The sequence below is a fragment of the Uloborus diversus genome, chromosome 7 (assembly GCF_026930045.1).
Source record: "Uloborus diversus isolate 005 chromosome 7, Udiv.v.3.1, whole genome shotgun sequence".
Lineage (NCBI taxonomy): Eukaryota > Metazoa > Arthropoda > Arachnida > Araneae > Uloboridae > Uloborus > Uloborus diversus.
Window position 1 is genome coordinate 2943694 of NC_072737.1, and position 17430 is coordinate 2961123.

Genomic DNA, 17430 nt, shown 5'->3' on the forward strand with positions numbered 1-17430 from the left:
GTAAAAGGGATGATATCCAAAGAAATTTTGTGAAAGGGATGATTTCCAAAACCGCATCAAAATAGAACCTGGAAGCCATGATATTCAAATATTCAATAAAAAAAATGGCTAATTTTTACCAGTTTTAAAGGTAATACATATTTAATTAATTAAAAGTAATAATTTTGTACAATTTGTAACATTTTTTGCAAGAGTGTTTATTCCTAAATAAATTAAATTTTGAAAAAGAGGCAACACTTTCTAACCCTTGAGTTCTTGAACAAAGGGTTGGGGGAGTCAGAGGTCCATCTTGGCTGCATCACACAATAGTGGCAATTTTTCATATTTTTTAGAGAAAAATACATTTTTTTCAATAAAAACATTTGAGTTTATAGTGTTAAACGAGTGAGAACATAAATTTTAAAATTAGGTCTGTTTATAAAGTCAAAATTCACAACAGAGAGAAAAATCGAAAATTTCTTTATGTGGTAGAATATACTTTTCATAGTAAGAATTGAAAACAAGTAAATATATATGTATATAAAGGATTGGTTATCTTTTTCCTTGCATTGGAATCCAAAATTTGTCCTTAAAAACTTCCTAATATAATTTCGGAATCAAAGGAACAACTTGCAGTCGCCTCATTTAATCATGAAATCTCAAAACTTTTAACAGGCTGTAAAGCCTAAACGGTTTGAGATTCACTATAGATACTTTTTACACTTTCTTAAATACACAAAAAAAGTAACCATGCCAAGTTTCAATAAAATTCGAGGCTGTGGGTGCTATATGCCACTTTTTTTGATTGACTTTTGCATTTTTTCAAAAATAAATTAAAGCAATAAAAATAATGAAATGATGAATAAAATAAGCAGATATAGGGTAGCATATAGTAAAAACACACCCAACATTAGAAATAATTGAAATACTTGCAGGATGCAAAAAGATTGAAATCTCAAACGAGGCATGCAACTTTCGGCGCAGCACGTGCTTGACATCGTTGGCACGATTCCAAAACATACGTTTTTGGGAGATATCGCGGAGGATGAAGATTCGAAGGAGAAAAATAGAAAGAATAAGAAATCGGGGACTGAAAATTTTAAAAAAAATCGTTTTTTTCCCCTAAGTTTTGAGAAAAATAAGGCCTGAAAGAGGCAAAAAAGGAGGAAAAGGAGGAAAGGTTTTAAAAGTCAACAGAAAAAGCCGGAAAAATCTCATCCCTGGTCAAGTGACGTGCTCAACAAGAAGGCTTAAACTAAAGAACAAAAAAAAAAAAAAAAAAATCAGTACAATTTTGCGGCAGATTGCAGAAAAATAACCAAAAAGTAAATATTTTAAATCCCCTGATTACAGGAAAACCCTTTAAAACAGCCAAAATTTTACTTGTTCATATTCGAGAAAAAAATGGCAACAGATCTTTCATCTCAATGATTTTCTTCACGCTACAAATTTCAATAAAAACACTGTTACAGAAAGTTGAAATGAAGCACTGAATAATAATTTAAATAGAGGAAAGCCTTCAAAAAATAGGGATTTAAGTTGAAATCTAAGTAGCATAATTAATAGTTTTTAAGTGATACCTCTGTTAGTTATTGTCGGAGGATTATGTTAAATAGCCCAACATAAACAAAAGAAAATTAAGAATCCATCGATACCTGGTTCAATGGTCAGTTCTGTTATAAAAATTCAAAGTTACTTATCTGTTTCAAATGAGAATAGAAACCTTTCTATAAAAATCTTTTATTTAACATGAACACCACTTGCTTCTTGCAAGATAAAAGGCAACTGAATACAGGGTGAAAAATAAAAACATGTTGCTGAAAACTAACAGTTGGAAATGCAGTTACATGTGTGCCAACACCTGATTGGTCAACAGCCAGGAGCTAATTTAAATATCAATGGACCAATCATGTTGGCTACAGTTAAGATACTGAAAAATTAATAAATACTCAATCTAATTTTATGTTAATTTTAATAAGTAATTAAATATATATTTTATTTTATTTATTTATTTATTTTTTTAACATGAAAGAATACTCTACAAGTTCACTGCCGTTCGGGAAAAGTAACTTGGACATACATACACAGGTACATACATAGATACATACGCCATGTTTTTAAATAAAAAGGTGGTTACGAAAAACAGCATGACATGTGAAAGGAAGGAGAGGGGATTAGATGACATGTGACCCCTTGTGACAAATGAAGAGGGTCAAATTTGACGAAAAAAGTGCGACACCATTTTTTAAATGATATCGCACTTTGCATCGATTCCTCTTGGGGAACAACCCCCAAAAGGAATAGATATGAAAAAAACCTTTAATTAAAAAAAATTGCAGTAGAAGATCGTTGTAACGCCGACCTATATAACGCAATTCTCTATAAAACGCACAACTTTTCAGAAGTAAACAATATGTTTTGAAATTTAAAAAATCCCTCTGTTTTGCTTTGCAAGCCTAAAAATTGTAAGACAAATTAAATTTTGAAACAAGTTTTTCATATTTCCATCTAAATTCAAAGCTTTTAAGAGAAAATTAGTACTTACAGTAAATAGAAAATCAGTGGCGTAGCTAGACCTGACTTTCGGGGGGGGGGGGTTACTTCTTATATATATATATATATATATATATATATATATATATATATAAAATATATATATACATATATAATATATATATATATATATATATATATATATATATATATATATATATATATATATATATATATATATATAAAATATATATATACATATATAATATATATATGTATAATCGCTTGGAATTTTTCCCTTTTCTTCTTTTTTTTTCTTTCTCTTCTCTCTTCTTTTTCTTTTTTTTTTTTTTTTTTTTGAGACTAACTTTTCGGGGGGGGGGGGGGGGTTTGTCCCCAAAACCCCCCCCTTAGCTACGCCCCTGTAGAAAATACCAGATGGCTCTTGAAAATGCAGCTGTTATGCAAACCATGAAGCTAGCAGAAGTGCAGGATAATGCACTTTCTTTTGATTGTGAAACATATTTATTTGTGAATAACTCATTGTAATATTAGTGCTTTAATACTCATTGCAGATAAAACTCATTCTGAAGTGCTAATATAGAGACATATTCTGAACATTCGTTTCAAAATTTGTGAAATGATCTATATAACGCAAAAACCTGTATAACGCAAAAGCTCTGGTCCCGAGGTGTGCGTTATAACGGTCTTCTACTGCAATAACAAATTAGTTTAATTTCAATGATGTGCAGTACATTATCTTTTAATTAAAGGAGCACTTCAAATAAAGTAATTAACACACATAACATTAAAAATAATTATGACTTTTTATAACCTACAATTTGCAGTTAGACATCTATAATTTGCAATGATGTAAAAAATTCAAAGTCATTCACTTTTCAAATACAAAAAACAAATAAATTACCTTAAATAAAGAATTGATCCTCCTTGAAATAGAGTAGTCAATCTCCTTTTTCTTAGAATCACATAGCAGTCTCTAAAAATTTCAGATATAATACGAATAACATATTGACGTGTAATACATTAGCACATTCAGTTTTAATAAAAAATAGCTGAATAGCTTTTTAACCAATCACATTTGTCATTTGTGAAGTTTTTATTCTACCTTTGTATAGTAATTATATTAGTGCTAGTGACATCCGATTTTAAATTCAGAAGAATTCACAAATTCCTCGATTTAGTACAGCTCTGGTTTAAAAGGTTTTACACCAGGGGTAGAAGTGATCGACTTGTCACATATAGGACATTTTCCACAAAAAATATAGGACAAATTATATGAATAGTTTTGCTATGAAAAAAGATATAATACATATATATTATTTATTTATTCTCATCAATGATTTTATTTAAAAAAAACCCTCAAACAAAATTATAACTTACACCTGAAATGACTTTCCTGTAGTTGAAAGAATAATTTTTGAAAAAAGTGTACTTTGTAGACAAAAAAAAAAAAAGAACAAAGTGAAATTTATTGATAATTAGCACAGCAACTCACAATTTTTGCAGGGATAGAAGTGTCACAAACATAGCTTATATAAATAAATAAAAACCGTCTTTGTGTTGAGAACTAACAGGAAATAACCAATGCTTTGTAGCACAAATATAGATATTTTGTGCTATAAAATTTCACAAAAAGAAAAAATTGCAAAAAGACTATTAGAACATTCCGATCAGAAAATGCACTAAACACAAATATACCTGCGAAAACAAAAACCGAAAATCACGCTGGAAAACAAAACAAACTGCTGTTGCCAAACGCAAAATTCTAAAACCAACTTCAGAATTCGTTCTCGAAACCCCACCCACTACAGTGACGTCATATTGCTGTAGCCAATGAGAGAAGATGCCTGTTGCAGGATTTAGTGAGTTGCGTTTTTTTAATTTGAAATTCGTTTGCACACGTACTTTTGACGAAATATCCGAAGTCAGATAGTTTATTTACTGTTGTTTTAAAGAAATAAATTGGATAAAAAAGCAGGAATATAGGAAATATAGGACATTTTCCGAAAATATAGGAAATATAGGACGATTTTCATACTTTTTTTGAAAATATAGGATATATAGGACCACTTCGACCCCTGTTTACACGAATAATTATCTTTACAGACCTTCCTTCAAATGTGAATCTCTTTCATACTATATATACTTTCATTATGTCCCCCCCCCCCCACTGAAATTGTTCTAGAACTAACACAAACTTAAAATTTAATAAAAATAACTAAAATAATGAAAAAATTAAAATTTATCATATCTATACTCCAATTAGAATAGATAAGCAAACCAATAGAGTCATTACATTAAAAACATAAGAAAAATTAGTTTGAATGTGAAAAATGAAATTTGTTCTTGTTGCTGTCATACATTTTTGAAAAAAAGATTCTCCAGTTCTTATTTTCCGTTCCAGCAACAAAATTAGATCAAATATTTGAATTGCAACAACATCAATTTTTCATTTTCAGAAATTTAAAAATAAGAAAAAAAAATTAAGAATTTTGTTACCTTAAGGAATTATTTCTAAGCATTTCACTAACCAATTTTTAAAACTACGAAGCTTCTAAAACATCTATACAAACCCCTAAATAAGTCTTAACTGTCCATAATTAATCTTATTTTATTTATTGCAGGAAACAATAACAATTCAAAAAAAGAAAATGTAAGGCAACTACAACACAAAGAATATATAAATGTGTCTTCTACAGGAGTAGTTGTGGGGGGGGGGATTTGGAGGGAAAATGCTTTATTCTGAATATTTCTCAAAAAGGCTGTAAGCAATTTGAAAAAATTTAAATTTTTTAAATTCCTAATGAAAAATAATATAGGGGAATGCAGTGGCGGATACAAGGGGAGGGTCATGGGAGTCATGACCCCCCCCCCTAAACAGTCGACAATGGTATCCGTCTCTTTATGTTAAAACACTTTATGTATAAAATGAAATCCTTTCAGTTGTCTTTCAATTTATCAATTATTTTTTTAATGAATATTTTAAATATTACTTCTTTTCATTGCTTGTGAAATTAATTTGTAACGTTTATGTCTCATTCCTAGTCGATTTGGTGCTTTTTATTAACACCTAAACAGTTTCAGAAATTTTTCCCGCCCAAAACTGCAAGTTTGTTCATGTGTGTGTGGGGGGGGGGAGCATTGGTCAGCGCGACCCCCCCTAAAATAGTAGTCGGTATCCGCCCTTTGGGGAATGTGGGGCAAAGTGAAATGGCGAAATATACGTAGTTATTCTATTTTAGAACCACGTATCCGATAATATCTTAACACATGTAATGTATTCCAGTCAGAAAAAAAATATATTTGAAGATCAAAGCAAGCGATAATACAAGTAGTGATGTTCCGGATATCCGTATCCATGGATATCCGAGGAAAAATAAAGATCTGTATCCGTTACTTTTTTGACGGATCTTTTCTATTCTAAAATTTTTTAAATATTTGAATAAAAGACATAAATTCCGTTGAAATTAGTTTTTATTGCCTATTTAAATTATAAGGTATCATTTCAGAAGCCAACGGCCCTCTGAGACATGTTTTTTTTTTAATTTTTAGTTTAATATTAGTTTTTGTTGTTGATATATGGGGTTTCTGTTTTTCTTCATTTTGGTTGTTCCGGCATCCTTCAAAAAAGGTGAGACAAAATTCTCTAATTATTGTTCGTAAAGGTGTTCCCGGCTCTGTTATTTCGTCGGTCGGAGTCATTTGGGTGGAATGGATCAGCGCTGCATTTATGCTGAAATAAAATGCAAAAAATTATTTCTAGCCTATCCAGTAGCAGCTTTACATTCTTGCTCCTGTATCCTACATCTACCGAGCAAGATAGAAAAAAAATTTCACATTCTATTTAAGCATAAATGCTGCACTGACCTGTTCCTTCCAACTCTCCATCAATTTTAATGGAGATTTCTTCAAAGAGTAAATCATAGTCTTTATTATATTTTCGCCATAGATGACATTATTTGAAGAAACAGTGTTATTACAGTGACGGGAATACCTTCCGTAATAAATTTTACACTTGGATAGTCAAATTGTGCAAAAACATTTTGTGATCCGTATCCGCGGATCTTGACACTAATGATCCGGATCTGTATCCGCGGATCTTGACACTAATGATCCGGATCCGGATCCGCGGATCTACTTTTTTAACGATCCGGCACATCACTAAATACAAGCAATTTTAAAAAATGGCTACTAATATTATAATTTTTTTGTTGTAAGACAAAAATTATTTTTGTTATTAAGAATATGACAACATTCTAGCTATTAACATTTGAAACATTTACTGAGACCTACTCATATTCGATGGAGTAGTATTTTTTCTTTTGAGAATAACAAACACCCCATATTATTCGATATAAAATACATCAAAAATTAGAAAAAAAAGAGAACACAATTTTACCAAAACAAAAGCTTATACAAAAACATAATTTTGTTCAAGAAAAGAATTTATAAAAGTAAGAGAGAGAACCAACATACGTCTCGACGTTTCTCTATGAGAGCCAGAAGGTTTACTTCAAACTGCAGAGAAAATAAAAAGAAAAGAGATTAATATAGATTGCCCTCATTACTAAAACATGTATTTCAAAACAAGCTTAGCATTTTTTTTTTAAACCACACACTTTAAAATGGAAGTATAATTAAAATACTTGATAAAAACTCAATGAGGATATAATTACATGATATAATTTTCAGGGATATAATTACCAATTTGTGAGGATTTTACAAATGCAATTAAAAAGCTTTCATATTCATGAACAACAGAACAAAGCTTAAAATTTTAGTGCTAAATAATTTTATGTGCAGTATTCATGCTGGAATATTAAACATCAGAATAAATGTAAATAGCAATAAAAATTGGTTAAATTTGTTTCAAGGTAACAAAGAACCCCTTTTTTAATTTAAAAAAAAACTTGTGAGTTTGTCATTATAAATGATCGATAAAAAATTAATTCTACAAAAATTGCAGTATTCATGCTGGAATATTAAACATCAAAATCAACGTAAACGCAAAATAGCAATAAAATAAGATTAAATGTGTTTCGGGGTAACAAAGAACCCCTTTTTTCTATTTAAAAAAAATTGTGAGCTTGTCATTATAAATGATGGATAAAAATTCTACAAAAAAAGCTGTTTGCAATGTGGGTAAACAAGATGTACTGGAAGTTATTTTATTTTACTTGTTTTCTTTTTATTTTATTTATTTGCTATCATCTTGTGATAAAATCAACACATTTGCATAAATCACACTAATAAAAAATTTGCTTTAATTCAATTTGCAAGTAATTATTTTTTAAAAAAATAAATAAAAAAAATTATTAAAAAAAAAAGCTATAATACACCAAGAGCTATTTAAAATCATAAAACAAAATGGCTCAAAAGAGAGTTAAAAAAACATCCTTAAAAATAGTTCTTTAGAAAAGGAAATTACACATGAAGTTCAAAATAATAGAACAATGAAAAAAAAGCACGGTTACCAACAGATTTCGAGTTTGTCCCTGGGGAGAAAAAGGACCTATATCTTAACTTTCAAAGGTTAAAATTAGGAAATGACTACTTAATCCTCAGTCATTGGTAATCAACCAATTTGCCAATTATTCAGAATTGGCAAATTTTAAAAGCTTCATCGGTTAACTATCAAAGTCACCCAGCACAAAATAGATACTTTTCCTGCAATCTTTTTTATGAGATTTTTTTTTTTTTTTTTTTTTTGTGCATATCTTTTTGTGTAGTGTATGAAAATTTCAATCAGATTGGAACTTAATTGATGATAGTATTTATAAAATGAACGAACTTTTTTTATGCAATTCTTTTTAAGCAGTCCCTATCCACCACACAAAAAGAGGTTTAGGTGTACTAGCAAATGGAAACAAATAAAAATGAACATATTTGACCATGAAAATAAATCATTACATCAATGTACTGTAGATAATCTTCTTTCCGTTTCATCCTCTTGCGCAGCTTATACTCATAACGTTCCCTCTTTTTGATAATTTGCCTGCAAAATAATAATAATAATAATAATTAATTCACACAACAATATGATAACAATCATGATCAATTCATGCACGAAAACTAAAGGTTTTGGGAGTGCTCGAGCCTCTAATTTTCCTTCAAGGCGTACTTTCATTCCGAAAATGACAACTTAGATGTATGACACTAAAAATATGTATTTCTATACTAAAATGGTCAAATAGTTTCCATAGAGTCATTTGTCTGTTGTGATCACAATACTTGTAACAAGTTCAATCAGTGGTGTAATTTTGGAAAAGCACGAGTATAAATGTATTGAAGCTAAAATACATTTTTGTCCATATTATCCAAATATTTGTCTATATACATCCAAAAATATTAGTCACGATAAATTCATTAATTAAGGTAGGAACTTAAATTGAACATTTAGAAAAAAAAATGTGGGTACTTATTCAACAAAAATGACTAAATTTAGTTTCATTTGCAACCATCACAATGAGACAGGGGGAAGCAAAGGAATGTAAGTGCCAAAATTAAAAATTTGGAGATAACCAGTACAAATGGTAGGAGAACTTCTTCTATGTCTTGGAGAAAGATATAGTACTAGTTTCCCTGGTAGATAAGCTGGATTTAGGGGGGGGGGATCAATGAAAGCTTGTCTAGGATCTGAACATGAAATTTTTTTTTTTTTTTTCAAAACTTTAAAATGTTCACTTACATTTCTTTACTTCTCAGGGCCACACATTTAAGATTCAAATTTTGAAATGAAGCAAAATCAAAAACACTTATAAGATTTAAATTCCTGTTGAAAGTAAAGTTCAGAGCAGGGGTCTCCAACCTTTTTCACTCGCGGGCCACATTGCAAATTTTTGGGGGTGAGGGGGGCCAGTTCAACAGTATTTTTAACCGACTTCAAAAAGGAGGCGGTTATCAATTCATACCGTATGTATGTTTTTTTTTTTTGTTTGTCCACTCATAGCGTCTCACCTAGTGAACCGATTTTGATGATTCTTTTTTTAATGGATAGGGGATGGCTCTACTTAGTCCCATTACTTTGTTTGACCATATTTGTCCTTTAGAAAAAAAGTTATGGGCAAAAAAACAGTAATTTTTATGCAATTTCCCTATTAAATGATATTGTAGCGAAGTTCGCACTTTTCATCCGTGGATAACGGTGGCTCAGTGGTAGAATTCTCGCTTCCCACACGAGCGGCCCGGGTTCAAATCCCGACTAGGACAAAGTGAATTTTACTAAAATTTCGTTTCTACTGTTTCCCGTATTTTCTCGAATGTTCTATTAATTTCTGTATCTTTCAAAGTCTGGAAAGTACCAGCACTTTCTCAAGTATTCGCTTCATTTGGCTTTCACATTGTCTTCGCTATCTTCATCTACGCGACAATATGAAACTCATTGTTATAAAAGTTTGGTGCCATATAACATTAATAGTAATTGTAATGATAATTTTGAATAAAGGCTTTTCTAAAGCAATACAGTGATATAGAACCGAACTTCTTACTAGGTAACTTCTTACTTTTACTGAAATATCGACATTTACACTAAAAAGAATGAAATAAAAAAATTTTGAAAAAAAATAGAACCGACTTCAAAATTGCTCTAAAAAGTGAAAAATAATTTTATTCTTTAAACACCATCGATAATACTTTTAAACATAATTTTTGAAGTTGGCGCAAAAACAAAACGTAAAATCCAGTGTAACCATGCTTCGTTCATATTTTTTTTTCAGAAAAGCATCCAAAGTTACGAACGAAACATTTATATCGCTATTCAAATATGCCGTCATCAATGCATAATGTATGTGATAGTGAAGAAACTGGTCCTGGTTAAATTTATAGTTGTAGTTGAGTTATGACTGTGAATGATTTTATTTATCGTTTTTGCGCCAACTTCAAAAATTATCTTTAAAAGTATTATTGATGGTGTTTAAAGAATAAAATTATTTTTCACTTTTTAGAGCAATTTTGAAGTCGGTTCTATTTTTTTTCAAAAATTTTTTATAGTTCAGATGGTCTATATAGCGCTATTCCCCCCCCCCTCCTCTACCCATACATCGCAAATATATATATATATTTTAATTAAGTGCTCAGCGGTGGGTTTTGAAAATTTCTGGCTTGCTTCTATGTTGCTATATTTCCTTATACATATTTGCTGTTCGCTAAATTAAATTATATTTTAAGTGCCCATAAACTGCTAATAATATAACGATAGGGGAGTCTTGTAAAATTTAAAATAGTTCAGGAAACTGAAATAAAAGTTTTCTGTGTCAAAAAATCACGTGAAGTTTCTTTTTTTTTTCTTTTTAAAGGCTAATGAGTGAGTGATACAAGACAAAATTATTGCAACGTACTAGAAATTTTTTTTATTCAATTAATGATGATTAAAAAGTTGGAAAAGAATAAACACGTGTAAAGCTTTTTTAAAAAAATAAAAAGTTAAAAAATTAATGAGAAGATTGCATTTGTTTCATAAAATTTCAGTCCATTCAGGGACAAACTTCGTAGTTCCGATCAGTAAGAGTGATTTTAAATGTTCGTCTAATAAAGAAGATATACACTTAGATTCAATATACTTCAATTTTCAAAACATCTGTTCAACACTTGTAAGTGGATGCAAAAAGAGGAAACATAGCTTTAACATGAATTTTAAAGTTCTTTAAGTTTTTTTTTTCTGGTAGAGAACTGTAAAATGTTTTCACAACGCCTGGTGCCAGGAGACTAATGGGAGAATGGGGCACAGAGAAAAGAGATTCGTTCTCGGAAAGAGCAAAAAGAGAGACGAGTGCTGCAATCGTAGCTAACCAGGGTTGGCCGGATTGGACCCAATTGGGTTGGACCCAATGGGTTTTTTTGAAAAAACCCATTTAAAAAAACCCATTATTTAGCCCACTTTTGGGTTTTTTTTAATTTTTTGAGAAGTTTTTTAAAAAAGTAATTAATTTAAATACTTTCACAATTTAAACTTCTATTTTATTTGTTCTTCACCACAGACAATGGACATAAAAAATGAATTCTGAACTTTAATAGTATTTCTTAACTCTTAACGGCATTAAAAATACTTCAAAGATTTAAAAAATATATGTTTAACTTTTATCTTTAACTGGTCAATAAATAACTCAAATTATCTTGACTAAGTCCTGTCACGTCTGGTTCTCTCAATATTTGTAGATTGTACAGAGGAACAATCTACTCTAGCTAAAAGGCTTTCATGTGAATTATTTTCTGCAAACCAACACGTCACAAATTTCGAATTAACAAGTTATATTTTTTTTAGAAATTAACAGGTTTTACAAATGGTTGGACAGAAAACAGAATAGGATGTACGGTATTTTCATTATCTTACAAAAAAGTTTAATATTTCTTAATCTGTACACAGAAATAGAAAAACAGGCAACATAAAATTCAAAGAAATGTCTTGATTAAGCTGGAATTCAGTAAAAAGGGATTTAAACTACTTGAGGTTCTACGGTAGTTTTGCATAAAAAAATGAAATACAATAAAGTAAAATGCAAAAAAAAAAAAAAAAATAGTAATTAAAAAACGAACAATAGATTTTATCACTCAAGAAGTAATTTTGCCTTAACTGTTGGTAATCATGGAAACTAAAAAATCTGAAACTTCACCATTCTTGGGTTTCGTCGTCTTTCATACTCTTCTTCAGAAAACGCTGAATTTTAACTGTTTTCCAGCTTTTTTTACCCCAAGACAATTCTTGTGCTTTGTTCATATACTTACGCTACAATATGCTACAAGTACCCTACATTTTCCCTAAAAAAAGACAAAAAAACCCACATTTCTTTTAAAAAACCCAGCTTTAGTTGGGTTTTTTTTGGGTTTTATTTAAAAAAAACCAAAAAACCCTGGGTCCATGGGCTTTTTTAAAAAAAAACCCGGGTTTTTGCCAACCCTGTAGCTAACAGTAAAAAATGATTAAAAAACGATTCAAATTAACAATAAAAAGATTTTAAATAATTATTTGTAATTAAAAATAATATCTCAATTATATTTCCAGTGAGACTGTCTCTGTTCCGAAAAAAAAAAAGTTTGCAAGCTTCCCGCAGGCCGGACAAAATCTGTTCGAGGGCCAGATCCGGCCCGCAGGTTGGAGAGCCCTGGTTCAGGGTATTACAAATTAAAATATTTAGAAGGGCTCAAGGTGTGTGTGGGGGGAGGTGATATTTTTCTATCTAATAACTTTTTAAATGGAAATATGTCAATGGACAGATAACTTCCACTCATGTTACAGGTGTGCATATAAGAGTAGTTGAGATTTAAACTATGTCATTGCAACCAACATTGAAAGTTAAAAATTAGACACACGTAATGTGTAAACTTGGGGAAACTTCGCATGATCGAATTTCAAGACAAAAATTTGAGTTTTAAAGTTAAGTCTGTATAGTAGGGCGGGCCAAAAAAAAAAGGATATTTTCAAGTAGCAATTTCTAATAAGCAAAAACAAAAAGTAGAGTATTGACATCCTAAACATCAGAAATGTATGTGTTCTATTTAGATTTAAAAAATGTTTCTTAAATGAAAGGAATATTTTATCAATGGGGTTGTTTCCTTCGGTCAAAAGTAATACTTTTAGTCACTGAAATTGATAGAATAAGTAAAAAAAAAACAACATGGACTCAGAAATTTTTTTCATTTTCCCAACAATTATTTTTTAATTAATTTTCTAAACTGTCCGATTTTTCAAACAAGGCCTGGTCTTGATGACGTCACAAATGATGCCCTTTGGCGCATCTTTGTACCTTGTTTCCACGTTATGATAATCAAGAAGCGAATCAAAATTGCGCTCTATGCTTGCTATCAACCCTATATCGTTGCCAATACACGTGAGCAAAGATGCGAATTAAATATTTTGTTTTGTGAATGGCAACACAGAATGGCATTCCATCATTTGTGATGTCATCGGCAAGTAATGCAAACAATAAAAGCGCACAGATTTATGTATTTTTTATTTAAATATTAAACTTAAATTATTTAAAAAATAGTTAAATCCTATGTTTTTAGCATGTTCTTTCAGAAAAAAATACTTTTAAAATTTTGGAAATGACCCCATTATTGTTTAGTTCAGCATTTTTAATTTACAGAAACTTGAATGTACTGGAAAAAACTGGACAAGGTTTTTTCAGGGAGGAAAAAACCCATACAATCCTTCTCCTGGGTTGCCTGATAACCTAAACAGGCTCTCTGATCATTAGTTTTTATTAACAATTAGCTGTACCCGACGCGCTTTGCTACGCCGACAAAAAAATACATCATTATACTGATTTTCATGACAATGATTTATAAGATGTCGCCAAGTTGCCGATGGTATACGATGCTACCAAAAAAAAAAAACTGCACAGCAAATGCGTTCAGAATGTCAAAAATACGCACAATCTATACAAATTCTTCACTCTCGACTCGAAATGGCACATATCGTTCGCTTTTTTTTTGTTTCAAAATTCATGTGACACGTGTCGAAATCGCGTGTCTAAAAGTCCTGATTAGCTTACTATACCAAGGCTTCACTCGATACGCGTCTTATCAAGTCTTATAAAAACACGTATCAAGTGAAGCCGTGACTCTACTCAAATTTTGTACTCACGCAGTTTGCAAGATCAATCCATCGCTAAAAACATCAAATAGAAAAAGTTTTAAATCCCGACGTTGCATGAAAACAATAAAGAAAGAATTTATTTGTTCAAACTCAAGAAAAATGGCAACTTCTTATCAATGAGATCTTTCACGCGAATTCATTTCTGCAATTTTATTCGTATTTATCCAATGGATTGTGACTTAAATTGGAATAAAAAAGGAACTATCGATTGGACTTTTTTCGAACGGGTCTATAAACATTCCCAGTACCAAAAATAACAAACGGTGAAAGTTTCAGCCAAATCTGCCAGGTAGTTTTTGAGTTCATGGATGACATACAAACATTCATTTTTATATATATATAGATGACAACAATGGGAAGACATAAATTCCACCAAGAAAGCGTTCTTGCCTGATTTCGTTGCGAGCGAAGAGTCCGATTCGCTCCATCTCTTCCAGCTCTGGCAGAGCTGCTTCCAGGCGCAAGTGCACCAATTCCGCCATGCCTGCAACAAATACAAAATTGATTTATTTCTCACTTTGAAATACTTTTAGCTCAAAACTGAAATTAAGGACTACCGTATTTTCCTGCATATAATCTGCGGACAGGGTGGCGACAGGAACTGTGAAAAAATGTTCCCTGACTTTTCCCTGATTAAATTTACCGAATTTCCCTGATTTACGTTACCAATGATAATGGTTTTCTTTCTTTGCTCTACTTGAAATCTATTGTATTTTTCTTTAAAATTGTATATTTTAAACGTTTTAAGTTGTGTAAAGTTGTTGAACTATATTTTAAAAAGATGCTACTTTTTTAATAAAATGGTTTTTAAAAAAAACATATCAAGTCAATTTTTGGGGGGAAAAAGTCTACAAAACAGTATATTAAATTTTTCTACAATGGAAAGATTATAGAAAATTAAAAAAAATTAAAAATACTTTACTTCCAGAAACCACTTAGCATAAGAATTTTAAGAAACTATTAAAATTACTCTTAAAAACATTTGTGTATTTATGATAGAACTAAAAGGTAATTGAAATTATTTCGAACTAAGTTTTCAAACAGTATAATAATTGTTGCAAGAACGTTTATTTTACGTAGCATTGAAAGCGTAAAAGGAAATTTCAAGCTAGGTAAAATAAACAACCTAACAGACACAGAAGCAATCATGGGAGGTTCACCCTATGTTTAATAAGTTAAGATTCAATACTTTGACGTTGAGGAAAAAAGATGCACAAATATGCGGCAGTGTATAATCGCACCTCATTAATTTTACTTTTTTTTTTGAACAGATAATTGGGGGGAAATGCGTAGGGAAATAGAGTACTTAATTTTGTAAAGCAAAAAAAAATTTTTTTCTTCATAAAATCAATTTTCCCTGATTTTTTGTTATTCTTTCAAAATTCCCTGATATTTCCCTGACTTTTCCCTGATTAATAAAGTTCCCTGACTTTTCCCTGGTTTCCCTGATCTGTCGCCACCCTGGCGGATTATCTGTTAAAAAAGGCAAAATTTATGAGGTGCGTATTATACACTGCCGTAGATTATCTGTGATTTTTTTTTTCTTAACACCAACGCATTGAACATCAATATTTAGAGTACAGGATTCACCGATAGAGCCGTACGCCGACTGAATGTTGTTTATTTTACAATGCCTGCAAGTTCTTTCTCGCTGCCTGCCTGTATGTTGGCTATTTTATGTTGCTTGAAGGTTCCTCTTACGCGATTCAGGCCATGTAAAATAAGCAAGAATACAGTGAAATAGGAAGCTATTTGCACAAGATTAGACCTTTACCTCCACTGCTTGACTCTTGTAAAACCTGTGAAGTTGACCACCCTTTTAAGTTGACTACCTCTCTAAGTTGACCGCTTTGTTCAGGCACCGCAAGTGGTCAACTTACACAGGTTTCACTGATTAGCGTACTATAATCAAGATTTCAAGAAGAAATCTTTATATTTTAGATTATATTTCAGATTAATTTTGATTTTGCCTTTAAAGTAATTACCTTTTCACGTTTTTAGTTTAGTTGCTCAAATGGTATGTTAAATTCAAACTTAAATTTTTTTGAACTTTTGAATTTCGAACTTTATTTTTTTACATCGTATTATCCGCGGAGTATACGCAGCTTTTTTTCTTCAGGCCGATTTTAGGACCTGCAGATTCTAGGCCGCCCGCGGATAATACGGTACATTAATTCTCAAATTGTTCTATAGTACAGGCATCCCTCAAATAACACAGTACTCGTACCACACGGTTTCAATACTACAAGGAAAAAAATTTGCAATTATTGCAACCCGGATTCGACATTACATAGACAAAAGTTAAATCTTACCTATAAGTTATACAAAGCTCTTAGATAATTGTTACACAGCAATGATGTCCTTCGTGGATTCTTTCAAACACCTGAAAATATTTCCAACAGAATTATAACATTTGAGCCTCCAACAATTACAGATAGAAGAATTATTACAGTGGACATTTGTTAATTGGAATTCAGGGGTGCCCCCCCCCCAAGACCAAGGGCGCATCCACCTAAACATTGCAAAGACCCCCCCAAAAAAAGTGAAAAGTACCCCTTAAACCCCCCCCCTAAAATTTTCAATGGCACAGCATGTGCCATGACCCCCCTAGGTGGGCACACCGGTGGAACTAGATGATTCACGGGAAAAAGTTAGATCTGTCCAAAGTTTGAATTATTTAATGCCGTATATAACTGTACACGTTTACCACTCAAGAATAAAAATCTATTTTGCAGACCCCAGAAAATATATTTATATTATTCTACCTAAAATTAAACAGATCAAAAAATAGAATATTTATAGCAGAAAGTTTTAAAAAGTGGCAGTGAGTTAAATAAAAAAATATCTCGATATACAATATAACCCAGATTTATCAATTGCCAAGGGATTGGAAAAAGTTATTGTTAAATCAAGGATAGAGTTAAATTGTGGAACATAGACATTGAATGCAGTGGCGCACCCACGGAGGGGGCTAAGGGGCTTAAGCCCCTCCCAGAAGCCAGAAGGAATTTATAAAGCGTCATCAACCCCTTGGACCAGACCAAAGAGAATGCATCAAATATCTTTTTTTGGCTTTCAATTTTGGAAAATTTCTCGAAATATGCCCCTCATTTCACGAATGAGAGCTCCTTATGAAACTTATAGCCCCTCCCAGGAAAAAATCCTGGGTGCGCCACTGATTGAATGCAGTCAAATTTGGACCAATGAAGTGTATCATTAAGTTGAGGATATTGTTATAAATCAAAGTTATTCTGTATATGATTCAATTAGTATTGCAACTACTATCAGGGCAAATACTAACCTAAAAAGTTGTCTGAAAGATTGATATCATACCTCAGGGTGGC

The 17430-nt window shown here is 31.3% G+C and overlaps 1 protein-coding gene across 1 annotated transcript in view; it reads right to left on the reverse strand.

Annotated features, from left to right (window-relative positions):
• The window catches only part of LOC129226105 (U3 small nucleolar RNA-associated protein 6 homolog), a 63854-nt gene extending 47377 nt beyond the window's left edge, over positions 1–16477 (reverse strand). The window contains exons 1-5 of the mRNA XM_054860701.1: positions 16399–16477; positions 14477–14570; positions 8404–8488; positions 6970–7011; positions 3398–3469 (exon numbers count right to left, since the gene is read on the reverse strand). Of these exons, the coding sequence (XP_054716676.1) occupies positions 3398–3469; positions 6970–7011; positions 8404–8488; positions 14477–14568 (291 nt within the window). The 5' untranslated portion in view covers positions 14569–14570; positions 16399–16477. The remainder of the gene's footprint in view (positions 1–3397; positions 3470–6969; positions 7012–8403; positions 8489–14476; positions 14571–16398) is intronic.
• Between the last annotated feature and the right edge of the window lie 953 nt (positions 16478–17430).